Raw genomic sequence first — 18,960 nt, forward strand, 5'->3', positions numbered from 1 at the left:
GTTCACAGATTTTTTCTCCTCTCTTTTAAGCCTTAAATGTTTTAAAGAGATATTCTTCCAGCCTCCAGTACTATATACATACATACTCTTATACACCGTTTTAATCTTAGTTTATGTTTCATTGAGTTTTTTAGGCACAATTAGCTATCTTTCATAATCATTTTTCACTAGTTTCATGAGAATCATTTCGAAGAAGAGATGTTTATTTATTGATTCGGCGTTTAATTTATAGAACTCCATTTTAATTTATTTATTAATTTTTACATCAAGCATAATTTTTTTGAGTATAATAAGTTGTATTTTATTAATAATAATAAAACCCTTATCCGCCCCCCCATGGTGCATAGGGCACTGTATCTTATAAACGCAGTGTTATCATGATCGTTTTACTTATGAAGGAAAGGAGATCAGCCCTCCGCTTCAGGTACCAGTCCATGGTAATATTGAATAAATATTACAGTGAAAAAATCACTTATATTTATTTTTACCCCCCCTTGGGAATCGAACCCGGGACCTCCAGAACGGTAGCCGAGCGTGCTGACCATTACACTACGGAGGCGGACAATGTATTTTATTAGAAAACACATATTTATTTTACAATTTTCATAATATATTGTGACAATTTTTTCGCCTAGTTATGGCATTTTCAAACGAATGTGAAGATTAAATGCACTGACGGTCCTTATGTACGTAGCTATACATTTCTAGGTACTTAAAAGTTTACGCCATACGTTTTTTGTAAGATAAATTATATAAATTCCTGAATATATAAAAGTGTAGAATCAAATAGATATATTTTTTACAACTCAACAAAGATGAAGAAGAATATAGAAGTCAAGGTATTAATAGGGTTTATGACCTGTCATAGGCTGGTCCAGTGATCACTTTACACACGTGCAATATTCGCAATTCTTCCCATCATTGGCAACCAAACTACGCATATTTTTTAACCCGTTTCCTATGGGAAACATTTTTAGGAAACATCTCAATATAGATGAAGAAGAATATGGAAGTCTAAGCATTATAGGGCTTACGGCTGTCATAGGCTATCAGTGATCGTCCTGTCCGTATGACCGTCTAGATCATATTAAGTGATCACCTTTTTTTATTATTATAGCTTATACTTTGACCAGATAATTTATTTCCAACATTTTAAGTGTGTTCAAATACTTCACAAATCTGGATTATTTCCAACAAATTGTTTATAAATTATCTGGTCAAATTTTAAGCTAAAATAATTAAATGAAAAGGATATTTTCTGGCGTTTCTCATGTGTGTGATTATAATCCAGGATTCGGACCTCACATACAAATATAAGACTTTCTGCTGAATAAAAAAGGTTTTCGTCTCCCCAATAAATGTCACTTGTTAAATTCTAGTGATTCTTGTGCAATGTTTTGAAATTGGATCATATATATATATAGAACTTCCAAGACTTTGAGTAGTGTGGTTGTCAATCATGGGTATAATTGGTGAATGTTACACGTGTGTTAAGTGACCAGCCTATAACATGTCATTTCGCCCTACAAATACCCAGACTTCCATATTATTTTTTTTTTAATTAATGTTTTATTTTGTAAATACCACTATTTCTTAAAATCTACTGTGACACGTGTTTCGATGCATTTCAAAGACCGTATTCTTCTTCATCAACGTTGAGATATCAATATCAATGCTTAGTGGTCAAATGTTTTAGTAATATAGTCATTAGTATTCGTTTTCTTTTCTCAAAATTCCTTCATCATTCATCTCATCTCTGATATTCGCTTCTTCTCCGTTCATTCATCGCATCTTACTCAAGATTCCAGTTAGACAACAAGTGCTGTGACCTCACACGTTAACCATTACAAATTGTAGCAGTTTCCTTCTAAACCTCCCACAGTAAGAGCAAAGATCCTGCACAAAGCAACAAGGATGTATAGAAAATCCTTTCCGCTCATTGTTCCCGTTTTGTCTGTCTGTGAATTAATGCTGCACGTGAGCGAGTACTATGTACTTAGACTAGCATTCAATTAACAATAGCATCGAATCATACATTATAGAATTAACGTGTAATTCTGATCGGGTATTTTAAACCAGTGTTCCGCAAACTTTTTCTGTTCAAGGTACACCTGCCAAATCAAGAAATTTTAAAGGTACACCATATCAGTATTGAAAATATATATTATTGTATAAATTTTATCAAATAAAATTTTATTGTAATCCGACTTTTGCTTGAAATTCTGAAGATTTTAATAACCTTTTCAATCGAATATTTATTTGAAAAGGTTTATTATTTAGTAAATAATGTTATTAATGGTAATTACGGCTTAAATTGGGCACTCGTTATAATCCCCAAGTTAATACGACGTGATGTGTTGAGTTAATCTTTATCGATCATGTTTTGGTTATTATAAACGTCAATATAAGGCGGGAAAAGACCCACCGACGTCTTCGCTCCGAGCCGCGCTCTTTTTTGTCTATGGCGGCGATACGTACAGAAATACATTGTGTTGGGTAGGTACCTACTCACTTGGAGTGGATATCTGTCAGTTATGATTACTTTCATCCTTCCCAATTCCCAACCCTTTTCATAGCGCATTGTCTGCGGTTTACGGCCAAATGAATGGCCCCGGTACTTACCTGGCCGGGAACTATTCACCAACAATGGCAACTCTCCACAAGACAAGAGGAACACGTCAAAAGTGCCAAAACGGTTTTGTTCATCAATCATTTGTAGATTTTGTTGCTATCACAATGGCTTGGCTTTGTGTAGAACTAATATGATAATAACGCTAAACGGTGTCGATTATTGTGGGATTTTTTGATTTGTGGCAAATTGCTACAATTCTTATAAATGGTTTATTGGTTTATAAATCGCAGGTTAGATAGAAGTGTATTTGGCTACATCAAATTTATCTATGGTATTCAGAAAATTATTCGCATCAATGCTGCGTTATCTTAGTGGCAAACTAACAGTCGAATTATGTTTGCACATTTAAAGCGATGACATTTTTAATCTGTAGATATTTTTTACGAAACATTATAATACAATATTTTCAACATCAAAAAGGCGTTTTTAGTCTCTCGTATTACAAGCCGAAATTAAACCAACATTATCAAAATAATTTCTACCAATTTCCTAAAAATAATGCTACTTACAACATTAAACGAAGTTTTGCTTTTACATATTTTCACGTATTAAAAAAAAAGTATCCAATCTTTTATATTACACAAAATGTATTTACAATATAATATTCAAAATGTTTTGATTATATTTCAAGAGAATATTTTAGTTTTTGATAATTAAGTAGGTATTCTATGTCGCATTTGAGGGATATAGAAAACAATTCCATAGATTCTGTTGAATTGTGTAGCCCATCATCTGTTTAACTATTCAATAATAGTATGCGTTTCATCTATGCAACATGCCACGTTCGTAATTGGAAATTAATGGCCGTATTATTCGACAAATTTCCAAACGCATTCCGAAGCAATAAACGATTTCCCATAAATTGCACCGCCAATAATTGTTCTAAGGGAGTTTTGTTGTTTATGGTTTTAACCGACATTGTTTAGTAAACTTGTTTTTGCATAGATATTTTCACATCATTCTTTTTTTCCAAATCAAGTTCCTGATTTTTTCTTTGATATTTTGAATGACCTTTTCTTCTTTTGCTTATCTTTCATGTACCATGTCACTTGAGAGTATGTGCCTTTATCTTGTGCTGCTTTAAAAAGCGTCTTAACTGTTCTCATCTCAATTTTAAAAGGATAATAGCTAATTCATATACAGCCACTGAAACATATGAAACAAATGCCTCTTTTGGTCATAAACCCTTTGATTATTTTGCAATAAAGTTGTACAACCTGATAAAAAGTCACTAAAAAAATAAACTTTGTTAAAAATAATTGTTAATTCATGGATAATGGAGTTAAGAATATCTTTATCTAGGCATTGTCGTATTCGATTGCATATCATAAACAATTTTCATTAATACAATTCTAAAAATATTTTTTTAAGTGTGTCCTCGGCACCGGAAAACTTAGTGAGGGCACATTATTATTATTAAATACACTTTTAATTTTGTATACAATGAAGTACATATAAATAAATAAATAAATAATTATGGGTAACGACGCAGGCAAGCCGAAATTGAAAAATTGAAATTTAATTTAAAATTTAAAAAAAAAGCATCAAAATTGTCACTTCCAATTCAGACAGCCACTTATAATCTAGACTAACGACGCAGGCATATCGAATATACTATTTTGACCTTTTTGCCCACAAAATACTTTTACCTCAACATACAACATTTTGAGTGTGTCCAAATACTTGCTCACAAATCTGGATCATCTCAAATTAGGAGTTATTTTTCAATATTATTTTTTTAACATCTCAACATAGGTTATGTCGATCGGAAGCCCCGTAAATGCCCAGACTTCCATAGTGTTCTCCATCTGTGTTGAGATGTCGAATAAATACCTTAATACAAGCTGAATTATTTAAACAAAAACCAAGTTTTTTTTTACCCTTGTACAATATTTTATTTGGCAGTAACACGTTTGATTTTTAAAGGCCAGTAATTTTATGAACTTTCTATTTCTTAAAGAAGTGGCCATATTTAATATTAACGTGATCTTTTGTCCATTAAAGCGAGTCACGATGCAAGAATTGAATGCATCCTTGTTTTATTATTCTTCTCCCTACAGGATCCTGAACTGAACAACCTATTTCATGTTATTTTCAACATGTGACCATCCCATTGAAAATGTTTTGGTTCAAAAATAATATAGTAAAATATGTTTATAATATAAATATAAATGCACCTTTTTTATTATTTTTAATAAATTGTACAAAAACAAATCATAAATATTTACTGAAAACACCTGTGAATGTTTTCATCTGGTAATGATAAAATTATAGCTACAAAAAGCTTTTATACCGCAATGGCAGCGCCATCTGTTGAAAGTAACAGCGCAACACGCAATAAAAAACATTGTTCATGGCGGACAGCATGCTATCATTTAACTTTTTTAGCGTTTTCTATTGCATTATTGTTCAACAGATTTTTAATATTTTCATTGCTCAGACGATTTCTGAAATTATACAAATTAGAAATATGTGCTTTATATTTTCTTTCTTTTCTATTTAACCAGACTGAGGAACATCAATGCGTAGCCAGATACAGCTTATAAACGAACACAATAATGTATTCAGCAGGCATTTTGTGTTAATTAATAACTATCAATTTTGTATTTCATTTTCACTTGGTAAATACCACAATTTATTTAAACCTATTGCGATACGTGTTTGGATGCATATCTACGGCATTTGAAAGGATGCGCAATGCATCGAAACACGCGTCAGAATAGATTTTAACAAATAGTAGTATTTACCAAGTGAAATTTAGATTTCTACTGATTTTTTTGATGAAAGATTTTAATTCAGCTCTGTCATTCCATCCCTTGTGCGTTTCGCTTCACGAAACATCTATGCACACTGTCAACTCTTTTAAAAAGCGCTGTTATATTTTTATACATTTAGCTTTGTAAAGGGAACGTTTTTATGTCGGAAACACAACACAATGGGTCATTATCAACTGTCAAAATGGATGTGTTTATGCCACAATATATGTTCTCGATTCTTTGTAATCCTTTGTTAGATTTAATGGCATTCAATTATTTTTAGTACCTATTTAATATGAGTTATCTCTTTTAACTCTGCAATTTAAAACCAATAGGAATCTTTAAAAAAAACGGATACATTAAAAAAAAATATTAAAAACATTTTGAGTGTGTCCATATACCTATTCACAAATCTGGATTATCTCCAATTATAGGAGTTATTTTTCATATTATTTTTTAACATCTCATCAAAGATGAAGAAGAATATGAAAGTCTGGATTTTTTTTTTAAATATACTAAATATATGTCAAATGGAGAAAAAACATTCAGGTTTTATATTTTTGAGAAAAAAAAGACTTTTTTATCCACTCACATTAATGTGAGTGGATACAAAAACGAAGTCTTTTTATTTCTCAAAATAATACCTATATCACTATGATCCACAAAGTTAACGCTTTCAATATTCAAAATATCCAGGTTTTACTTAAAAAGATCTGTTGCACTGTAAAAAGTTTAATAAGTAGCTTGATATTTATTTTTAATACATTTGATTATATTTTTAAACTTGAACCCTTTCCACTCTGACCATTTTTTTTCATAACTGATCAGCCACTCTAATAAAAAAAGTGCGACATTTTTCTACCATTAGAATAAATATTTTAGTTTCCTAATTTTGGGACACTCTGTCTAGCAATTCGTATGACTATGTTGATTAAGATATACTGTATTTATCTGAAATATTTTTCGGTAGAATAAACTTGGGTGATAGAGAAATCAGTGATTAAAGTTATACCTGCGCCGGGCCAGACATTGTGGCCCACGGAGCTGCCTACTAGAATCATACGGGCCAGAATGTCTGACCTACAGAGTGGTAAGAGTTAAAAACGATTTCCTGAAAAATGATTAATTTATTATTAGATTAAAACCAATATTTTTAGCTTTTCCACTTTATTTTTCGTCGTTACCGACATCATCAGACTGGTGTCGGTAACGACGTAACCCGGTCGCTGGTCAAATAAAAATAAAGTGGAAAAGCTAAAAATATTGGTTTTAATCTAATAATATATTAAAAATGCAATTCCATCACGAAGTGTCAGTGGATAATATAAATCTATTGAAAAAAATGTTTTTTTTTTACAAATAACGTTGTTGAAAGGAGTGAGCGACTTGTGTATGTAAAATGTTTTAAAATACATTTGAAAAATCATTAAAATTAATTAATTTAGTGTTGATGGAAGTTGATCAACCGCATAGTTTATACAAAGCTGTCATCCAGACCGGAAGAATGATCATTTATCCAATTTAACCAGCATTATACACTGTAATTTATTGATCAAGGCGTTTCTTGCTCCGCGCGCCCGGACGCCATTGGCCCAAGTCGGACCAATCACGCGATGGCGTGACGAAAAAAATGGCATCGCAGATGGTTGACGGGTGATCCATGGCGGCTCGTAATTAAAGGGGGATAAGTAAACTAAACAATAACATGTAATTTCGGTACGTAAACGAATATTTCACGCGACCATTTCTCATTGTATCGCACATCAAATTGCTGCCTTTGTTTTGTGCTGACTTTTTACGCTTATGCCTCGTTGTATTTTTGCAACGAATCTTTTTGGATGTCGAGTTCGATCGAGTCCAATGATTTCATAGTTTTCCAGTCGATTTAGTATTGTATTTACATTTATTTATCTTTGTTTGCACTTTTCATTGTATATGCAATCGTATATGTATATGAAGTAAAACATAGACACGAGACTCTTCTTCTTCTTCTTTTACATAAGCAAAGCCTGTGCAGATATACAGTCGTGTGCCTAATTAATAGACCCAAGACAGTAATTGTTTTCATTATCACTTTTTTGTTAAAAAAAACATAATAACAGCATTATTTGAAAATATATTTTTATTACATTAACAGATAGCACTTCTGACAACATTATAAGATAGTTTTATAGATAGGCCAAACGAGCTGACCATTACATTACAGAAGCTAAACTAGACAACTAGGAAGGCTGATCACCTTTCCTCCATGAGTTAATAACGATCAAGATAACACTGCTTATATGATACAGTGCCCTATGCACCAATGGGGTGCGGATAAGGGGTTTGAAGTCAGGTCAGGAGTCGGAATAATCGCCGACAACGAGCGACATTTTGCATAATAATAATAACTCTTCCCCTTTTTTGCTCGCTATGCGAATAATGTTTTATAAGAGATGCTCGTTATGAGAGATTCTACTGTATTTATATTATCAACTTGATATTGGCGTTCTGTGGCGGCCGGTATATTTCCACAATAGTTGCGCAATCGATTAATCAGCATTATCTATCGTCGGCAAACATTTCAATCGAGGCTAAGCACCATTTTGTAGATACGGCTAAGTAAAATGTAGGTCTATCGCATGGTGAGAACACATTCAACGTTTTATCTACTTATATCTATAAAACATATCGTCATTCGTCAATGACAGAGAGCAGCAAACTGCGGCAAGTGTTTTTGCCTAGAATTCTCACTCATGAATTACATGAAATTATAGTAACTTTAAACATATAGAGTAAATCCACTCACGGGAAGGCATAGGCTATGAAACTTAAAAAGTTGAAGCCTTAGTAGGGTCATGATAAGCGGTGTTGCATGAGCCGTAGCTAGATTTCAGAGTCACTTGGACGTTAGGTAATTTAAAAGAAAAAACAATATTTTCTTACTTGGTTTCCTACCAGCAATGGGCGAACGTTGAAAAGTTCCTGACTGGCCCACACAAAAATATCCCTACTGTTCCCAACACAGATGAAAAAAAATTATATTTCGTATTTGAAACAAGAATCCTCTTGATCATGCTAGTTTTCCTCGGTCTTCCTCTGCCTCTATTGCAAACTTACAATGTGTTTATGAAATTGTCATTGATTAACAATTTGTTTTATTTTGTTCCAGACATAAAAGAAAGGTAGCGAACCTGTTCCCTTGCAAGAGTTCAGCAAGAGTACCGCCCCCTGCGCCTGCAGCCTTGTACGAGGACCTCGCCGAGCTGTCACATAGACCACCTGACTCACAATTAGAGGTACCTATCCAACATATATTCATAATTTTATTCTTCTTCTTGTGGCCTATTTTAAAATACGATCCAGCAATGTTAATTCCCGGCTGTCAATCCATCTCTTTGGTAGTCCAGTTGTGAAGGAGTACGGTTCCATTCTCCTCACATGCGCGTACCATCGTCTTCTTCGTTGCCTTCCCCACCTAATGACATCTTCGATCTCGCATATTTCTCTTATCCTGGTGTTCCTTATTCTATCTCGTAGACTCTTGCCACATATGCTCCTTAGAGTCTTTACTTCTTACACTCTTAGCGCGTTTTTGTTACTGCGGTGTCCGCTCTGCATTTTATCCCATATATCATAATGGGTAGCATAGAGAAAAATGGAGTGGACCAAGCTCCTGACAAGCTTCATTTTGGTGTTGTTACTCACACCCCGGTCTTTCCAGATTTTGTCTAGCTTAGACATGGCACTTTTGGCGATGGCGATACGACGTCTAATCTCTCCTTCACAAGTTCCTTCATTGCTGATTTGAGATCCAAGGAACTGGAACTCGTTTATTATCTCTAAACCTTCGAGTGAGTTCCCGAGATCACCAAACTTCTTAGATCGATCTATGATCATGATCTTGGTCTTGCTTTGGTTAATCTCTAGTGGACTATAAACGTGGACTATAAAAGCAGCAGAAAGGAGAAAAATTGATGCCTTCGAAATGTGGTGTTGGAGGCGCATGCTCCGAATTCCATGGACAGCTAGACGCACCAATGAGTCCATTCGCCAGGAACTACGCTTGGATGGCTTGTCTCTGGCCAATATCTGTACCCGACGGATTCTCCAGTTCTTTGGACACGTTGCGCGTGGCAACGAGGATAGCCTGGAACGACTAGTTGTGATCGGTAGCCTGGAGGGAAAGAGAGGGAGAGGAAGATCCCCACACGATGGACCGATCAAATTAAGGCAGCAGCAGGCACCTCAGTGGTTGGAGCGCTACGTGCAGCGCAGTCAAGGGATAACTGGAGAAGAGTCATTGCTTCTGCAAGGGTCACAACCCTCAGCAATGAGGATTAAGACGGAGAAGAAGAAGAATCATAATGGGTCGCACACAAGCTTTATGTATTATGTTCTAATTTTTTTACGATCTTCATGATTTTAATATATATAGACAACATGTTGGTCCAAATCCTTGTTCAGAAATCTGGGTTTCTCCAGTTATCTTTACATTTTGACATTTCACCATGTAATAGATGAAGGGGAGTATGGAAGTCTGGATATTTACAGAGCTTACGGCCTGTTATGAACGGGTTTAAGTGATCACTTTATACACGTGATGTTTCATCTCAAGTTGAGACACTTACAATTATTTTTTCAGATGGATTTGATTTTTAAAAGGATATTCGAAATACCTTTAATACAGTCGTTTTTCTGATAGGTGGTTTTCTAAAACGATAGATATTCATCTCAAGTCGACACACCTATAATAAAGTATTTATCTTAGACTTGCGCTATGATCTTTCCCTTTTCCCCTTTTCCTTCCTCCCGTCCACCTTCTATGTATTTATATGTAATTACGTATGTCAAATTTTGTACATAGAATGTTAAAAATACCTGTTTTTTGTTACTCATTATTTTAAATGTACTTATGTAACTCTTCTGTAAAATTTCCAAACAAATTTTTTTTTTTTCAGATGCTAGACGTAAAGCTCGGCACGCACTTTCCGAGCGGATATCCGGTCTCTCGCAGCCCCCCGGTTTTCTTGCGGTCGTCCCCGGGGCCAGAGCCCTACCGGCCGCGGGAGCACGAGCCCGTATACGAGGAGCTCCGCCGGCGGCACGGGGACTCCAACGACAGCGACGGGGACTTCGCGGGCGACGAGCTCAGCCTGGCAGGCGAGCTCCCCCCGGCGCCCTGCATCTCCACCATACACAGAGAAGCGCCAAGAAGACCCAGAGGCCGACCGCCTACATCCCTGCCTCATCAGAGGAAGATCCAGCAGCGACCTCATAATACCAGGGCGGCAGAATTTCACGAAGGACTGCTCCTTGACGCGCTGCTGAGGCTCTACCCCACTGTAGGGACCGTGGGGGCGCCGAGGGCGCAGGCCTGGGATAACTGCGCCCCTCACAGAAGGCTACCCTGCGAGCCCTGCGCCCCCACGGCTTGCAGCAGAGATTCCTTAGGCTCCGATTCTGGTTACAGTAACACGACTGGAGGCACTCGAGCGAGCTCGCGAGCCAGACGCGACATGAACTTTTCTTAATACAAGTTTTTTTAATATTATTTATATTTGATGCACTAACTTTGTGATTTTCCATTTTATAATTAAAATAAAACTTTGTTTTAAAATCACTTTAAAATCACCTTTGTCTGCCTCCGTAGTGTAATGGTCAGCACGTTTAGCTACTGTTCTGGATTTCCAGGAATAGGAGGTATATATGAGTGATTTTTTCATTACAATATTTATTCATTATTACCCTGAACTGGTACCTGAAGCGAAGGGCTGATCACCTTTCCTTTATGTGTTAACGATCAAGATAACACTGCGTTTATATGATGCAGTGCCCTATGCACCATTGGGGTTCGGATAAAGGTTTGAAGATGAATAAAAAATATTTTAGTATAACTTAATTATAATGTCTACCGGTTTCGAAGCTAACCGCTTCTTTATCAAGTCTTGATCAAGAAGCGGTTAGCTTCGAAACCGGTAAACATTACATGTATAATTAAGTTATAATAAAATATTTACAGTGATATTAAAACAAAGCTTTATATTAATTAAAAATTTTAACATTAGCAATTAATTTACCACGTTTTTAGTGTGTCCGAATACTTGATTACAAATCTGGATTATCTCCACTTATTTTGTTTTTTTTTTCACATTTTTAACACCTCAACGTAGACGAAAAAGAATATGGCAGTCTGGGCATTTACAGTGCTTACAACCTTTCATAGGCTGGTTAAGTGGTTATTTTACACGTGCAACATTCACGAACTCTACCCATGGTTGACAACCACATTACTCAAATTCTTGAAACTTCTATATATATGATCCAATTTTGAAACATTGTGCTTGAATCACTAGAACCTCACTAGAGACATCTATGGACATCATGATTGACAACCTTCTACTAAAAAAATGTCTCTCTCATCCAGTCTGATGATGTCGGTAACGACGAAACCCGGTCGCTGGTCAAATAAAAAAGTGGAAAAGCTAAAAATATTGGTTTTAATCTAATAATAAATTAAAAATGCAATTCCATCACGAAGTGTCAGTGGATAATATAAATCTATTAAAAAATGTATCTCTTCCATAATATCATTTTAATGTATGACACATTTCATATGAGTTCACAAAAGTCATCTATGTTGGCTTTTCTTAACTCACATGTACTGTGTCATGAAATTAATCAGTATCTATATATAACTCCAAGTAGTTCTAAAAATTTGAGTAGTGTGGTTGTCAATCGTGGGTAGAAGAAGAGTGTCGGACGCGTGTAAAGTGATCATTTAACCAACCTATAACAGTATGTTAGTCTTATAAATATCCAGACTTCCATGTTCTTCTTCATCTATGTTGAGATACTAAAATTTTTTAAAAAAGTCTAAAAAATTATTACAAGATACTGTATGCAAAAGACGAATTCACGAGCACATAATTCGAATATATATTACGTCAATTTCGTTGAATTATTTCTGATCAATTAAACACTGCGGGATACATGTTAAAAGAAATAATTCAACATGGTAGTAAAATGTAGTTACGTAAAATTAGTGAAAAAAAATCATATTTTCACGCTAATGATTAAACACATTTTTTACGAAATAGCTATCACTAATTTTGGCACATTAGTTCCACTTTATCGTTAAAAAAAATCATTTATCGAATCGAAAAATAGTACAACATATCTTCGGGCTAAAATTACATGATAATCTGCGTTAACCTTTCTCTTACGGTGCTTAAAAAAAACTTTCGCGTGCTACGGTGATATGTATTTTGTACACCATATGAAAATGTTATTTAAAAACGGGGAAAATGTAAATATTCAAAAATGTTGCTTTTATTGGCCATAATAGAAGTTGAAATGTAACAATTTTGTAATGTTAGCTCTGATAAGTATCTGAAAACGAGAAAAAAATACATTGCAAGTAGCCACAATAACTGTGTAGCGACACGACCGCCGCGTATGACGATATGCGAAATTCCGGGTGAACCAAACACGCTGCGACATGTGCGTATACGTAAAGCACAACACGCACGCACACACTGTGAAAGATTTGTGTCATGGTGATTTTTTCCCCGATTTTTTCACAAATAGTTTATTTCCGTCGCTGCAAATGAATAAATTTATATTATTATACTTTTATGTTATACATATATTACAGAGGAATACAAAAATTCTGAGTACTTATCTATTATATTTTATATTAATATTCTCGTTTTCAAAGTCTAGTTCTAGTAAATACATATCACCAGGAGGGAAAGGTTTAAATAATATTTTGTTTGTGTAGATAATTCTCAATATCCACTCTCGTAGATGGCGTTTGTGTAAATAATACTATATTTAATGTATAAAATAATCTTTTGAAGTGCTGTGAACATAATTCGTAAACCTTATTTAACTTATTTACGTGTGTAAATTTAGGTTAAAACCTGTTTACGGTAAGACCAGAAAAGAGTCAACGTGGTTTTGTAAAATTAACATACTGATTTTGTGAACAATAAAACGTCTCTTAGAGATACTAATGTAATTTTTTAAAATGTAAAATATACTTTAACAATTAATATATATATATATATATATATATATATATATATATATATATATATATATATATATATATATATATATATATATATATATATATATATATATATATATATATATATATATATATATATATATATATATATATATATATATATATATATATATATATATATAATATATAAATATAAATATATATATATATATATATAATATATAAATATAAATATATATATAAATATATATATATATATATATATATATATATATATATATATATATATATATATATATATATATATATATATATATATATATATATATATATATATATATATATATTTATCCTTTGTACAGCTCTCATTATTTCTTAAAAGGCATTTGAACTTTCTTTTTATGTAATTTCTTTTATCAACTGTTTAAATCATAGGTTCCCAAACTTATTTAATTTATGGCCCCAATTCAGATACAAAATAACACAAAGCCCCCTTCGAAATTAACTTTTTTTAATTGAACCTACATATTATTATATATTTATTACACTGTCATAAATAAGATGGAGATTTTTACACATGTGCAACATATGTATATCAATTCTACCCATTATTGACAACCACACTGCTGAAATTTACACTACGCACAATCAACTCATACTTTGACTAGGAGTTCCAAAAACTTGAGTAGCGTGTCGTCAATCATAGAATAACCAGCCTATGACAGATCGTAAGCCTCGGCTCTCTCCAGGCCCCCCTAGGTGGCAAGGAGGTACACTTTGGGAACCTATGATTTTATCCTTTTTTTTATTTATCTATTTTTAATGATTTGTTTTGACGTACTGACTGTTAAAAACCTTTTTTAATTATATTTCTAAAAAAATATTTATGCACTTTGAAACTCTTTTTTTTAAATTTAATTGTTTTTGTTTTATTTTCATTATATGATATATATAAAATTAATTGAATCGCCTTCACTAATGTTTAAAATTTTGTAAATGAAATAGTGTGTATTGGAAATATTTAAATTTAATATTGTATCATAATTATTAAAAATTGATTGTATTTCACACAAATATAAATATGTTTTTTGCACTCACCGCTTCAAAGCAATTCTTTGTTTTTAAACTGCCATAATACATTTCAACTATATTTAAATGTGTAAAAATGTACTGATTTTTCAATAAATTTATCCTTTACATTTAAAAAAAAACATGCCGCATTTCAAGCTTTATATTAGAAAAAAAATTAATTCACAAATCGAACTTCTTAACCAAATTTATTACAAATATTTATTTATTCGTTTTGAGTATTTACTTTAATAAATATTTTGCAATTAAAATATTTTAATCCGGGTGCCATACTGAAATATGTACTGGATAAATGTAATACTTTTCATCTTTTATTTTTCATTTATCAGCTTTTTTATGTATATATATATATATATATATATATATATATATATATATATATATATATATATATATATATATATATATATATATATATATATATATATATATATATATATATATATATATATATATATATATATATATATATATATATATATATATATATATATATATATATATATATATATATATATATATATATATATATATATATATATATATATATATATATATATATATATATATATATATATATATATATATATATACCTACATACCTTCAGGACTCGTGTCATTTTATCGTACTTTTCACTAAAATATAAACATTTAAATTTTTAAATAATCTTTTGATACTGCTTATTTATTTTATTTCATTTTATCTTCAAATTATTGTTTATTCGTGTATGTATGTAACTGTTCAAAATATATTTTTTTTTATTTGAATCGTGAAATTGAAACAAAGTCAGCATCAGTACCCAGAAAATGTGCTTGATTATTTATTTTTAACTTTCAAATTTCATTATGATAGAAATCGTGACTTGAGAAGTCAAAACTGTTTAATTCTCCAAAGCGTTCATGTAAAAAAATCTTGAAAGTCAGTTAATTGAAGACAGATATTTTAATTTGGAGATAAAACTGAAATCTACAAAAAGTACAGGATGGCGCGAAATTTATCACCCAATTGGTAAACGTTATAATTTTTGCAAATGACGTCGTACGTCAATCATATTTGACATTTGCAAATACGACAGGTGCAATAAATAAACTTGTGTATCAATACTGGTGGCAGTCACTTGACGGATATCATATTTTCCACTCAATACCTTTTTTTCAAATTAGTTTAAATGATATTTCAAAATAAAATTGGATGATTAATATTGCCCCACTCTAATTTTTTTTTATATCCTGAATCTGTCAAATTTATAAATAATTTATTATCAGATTAAAACCAATATTTTTAGCTTTTCCACTTTTTTATTTGACCAGCGACCGGGTTTCGTCGTTACCGACATCATCAGACTGATGTCGGTAACGACGAAACCCGGTCGCTGGTCAAATAAAAAAATGGAAAAGCTAAAAATATTGGTTTTAATCTAATAATAAATTAAAAATGCAATTCCATCACGAAGTGTATATAAACCTATAATATAAATCTATTAAATTTAATAAATATAAATCTATTAAATCTGTGGATAATATAAATCTATTAAATTTATAAATGTCAAATATAATTGACTTACAACGCTTTTTACAAAAAATATAATATCTTTCAATATTATACAGACCTGAATGATGGAAGTTTAACTTCTGAAACATGTAGTTTATAAAAAAAACTTAAGTGGTAAAAAACAATTGTTTTCTCTAATCATCTTTCAATAGGGTAATTAATTGTGCGCCACCTGTATAACAAGTAATTAAAGGGTTATGCTGTACTTTAATTTATTACTCACACAATAAATTTCGTTGAAGTTGTACAAATCTTTAACAATCCGAACTTGTGTGTTCTTATTTACGTGTACAGTTTGTAATTATTTTATCATTATTAGCAACATAGTTATAAAATTGTAGATCACTGTAAAAATGTACTTTCTGACGTGTAAATAGACTTTTTTAATTTATGAAACATATGAATATGTAGGATTTACTTAAACTAATACACGGAGAAGGTTGTGCGGAGGATATCCAAACTGAGAATAAAGTTTTTTTTAAATAATTAATCTTGATTTTTATTTTCTATCCCATTTATTTTTAATTCACTCAATTTGGTATTGGAAAACTCGAAAAAAAGACTCCGACCTGTTAATAATATGACCGAAAAATTGATTTTAATAATTTATTGTTTTTCACTCATAAGCATAAACAATGAGTGAAAGTCCCTCTCCAAGTACAAGAGCTTAGTCTCTTTATTGGAGAGAACAGGGTAAGTAATTTTACGATTGTCAAAAGTAGAAATGTCTAGCAAATGAATAAAAAAAAAATTAAAAAAATGTATGTGTATATATATATATATATATATATATATATATATATATATATATATATATATATATATATATATATGTATATAAATATATATATATTTATATTTATTTTTATGTATATATTTATTTATTTCATAGATACATTTACTACATGTATAACGGCTCTTTAGGCATGGCCTGTGTTGAGCCGAAATGTGTACTAACATGTTAATACAATTAATTTTATTTATTTATTTTATTTTTATTTAATTATTAGATTATATACATTACATACAAGAGATGCAATAATAATTTTCAGTAAAAAGGTTTTACAATAAAATAATTACACCTGGACTTTTACTAAATCACTTTCTACCTTGTTCCTTCCAATGCGAAGCAACCATCGACGGACACTGTTCTTAAAGACCTGATCACTCCTGGAAATCTTAATGGTTTCGGGCAGCAAATTAAATATCTTTGGCGCAAGGAATGAAAAAGTTTTTAATTTACATGAATAAATATAAAAAAAATCTGTCATCAAGAAGAGGCGGTTCAGTTAGCTTGGCCATGTACTCCGCATGCCTCCCGAGGGCCGTAATCAAGCTTGCCTCTGTTACAAGGCATCAATCAGGCTCGCGCCGCCCAGGACGACCACTGCTGACGATTCGTCGGCAGTTCTAGTCAAAACTTCGGGACGAGAATCTGACTTGGGAGAATGCAAAGGAGCTGGCAGCTGACAGAAAGGCTTGGAGACTCCATATGCTCCACAAAGGGAGCAGATATGATAGTAAAATAAATAAATAAATTTAAAAGATGTTACCTGTTTTTAAAAATATGAAAATAAAATTTGTTAAAATTTTCAAATATTGAAAATGATCCTATATTGGTGAGGATTTTTCTAACATGTGCGTATACATGGTTTGTGTTTTTTACCGTGTTATCTAAAAACTTATCTTTATTTACCATGTCCCGATAAGATTGAATCATAGAATTATGATTTCATCATCCGAAACCGTGAAAAAAAACGTCATCCATCTCTAAAGAGGTAATCGTCTTCAACAGAAATACAGGAGCCTGGGTGAGGACCTACCCGACATCGCATCCGTGTTTGTTCATAAGGAACTCTCACGAGATGTGGCATCATACATGATATAACTAGTGAACGATATTGGTACCTACCATAAACCAAGCTTGAAAACAAAACGCCGAAACCTCCATATTGGAATGTAGTGTTTTTTTTTTTAAATAGGAGTTGCATTTATAACTTACTTTGCTTCTATATACACAATATTTTTAAACCTTTTCTAAACGAAAACGGTATAAGAAAATCTGCAAAAATATATGTAAATTTGTTATATTATAACGTTTGATTAAAAAAAAAACTTTTTTCATCAAAAATATTTTCTAAAAAAATCAATAAAAATGTTCCAAAATGAAAATCCACTAAATGGTGTTTAAATCAATTAGTGGAATTTAATTTCTTCTAGCTAAGAACACGTTTAAGTTTAATCTGTGTTGGGAACAGGAAGGATATACTAGGAGCCAATCAGGAACTTCTAAGTTCATTGCTGGGAGAAAACCCATTTGGCCTTCCGTTCCACTAGAAGATGGTTATTATGTACAAGGTTTATAGATCATTTGGTTGATTTTTGTTTCTCCTAGCTCCAAGAACATGTTGAATTTTAATCTGCGTTGGGAACAGGAACGATAAACTACTGTGGGCCAATCAGAAACTTCTCAGCACTTACTCATTGCTGGGAGAAAACCACGTTAAACTCCTCAGGAGAAGCCAGACTGTCGACTGTCATCAGCAGATCTTCCGTTCCACTAGAAGAAGGTTTAGCATTTTGTGTCCCGGCGTGGTTTATGGTACCTAAGTTCTTCACTATTTTTATCATATATCGCTCACACCTTTCAAAAACGTCATAAATCAAAAAACTTGAATTTTCAGAAAAACGTTTTTGAGTTTAAAATTATAATACAATGTATTAAAAATAAATATCAAGCCATTTATTGAACTTTTTACTGAGCAACAGATCTTTTTAGGTAAATTCTGAAGGTTTTTTCTCCTTTTGAAAAATATTTAGGATATTTAAAAAAATAATAAAACAATACCTATTCTTCAAAATGCAAAAAAAAACACTTTTTGCCAAGTAGCGGGTAAATATTTAGTTAAAAATATGC

General features: G+C 32.1%; 1 protein-coding gene across 3 annotated transcripts in view; it reads left to right on the forward strand.

Moving 5' to 3' along the window:
• The window catches only part of pxb (putative Hedgehog signaling attenuator pxb), a 442,089-nt gene extending 430,806 nt beyond the window's left edge, over window positions 1-11,283 (forward strand). For all 3 annotated transcript variants that reach the window (XM_088266356.1, XM_088266355.1, XM_088266357.1), the window contains 2 exons: window positions 8,540-8,666; window positions 10,329-11,283. In XM_088266356.1, the coding sequence (XP_088122482.1) occupies window positions 8,540-8,666; window positions 10,329-10,901 (700 nt within the window). In that variant the 3' untranslated portion in view covers window positions 10,902-11,283. The remainder of the gene's footprint in view (window positions 1-8,539; window positions 8,667-10,328) is intronic.
• Window positions 11,284-18,960: the final 7,677 nt, after the last annotated feature.

Source organism: Brachycentrus maculatus, unplaced genomic scaffold (genome assembly GCF_059751285.1).
Source record: "Brachycentrus maculatus isolate JH-2025_06_01 unplaced genomic scaffold, ASM5975128v1 h1tg000266l, whole genome shotgun sequence".
Classification (NCBI taxonomy): Eukaryota; Metazoa; Arthropoda; class Insecta; order Trichoptera; family Brachycentridae; genus Brachycentrus; species Brachycentrus maculatus.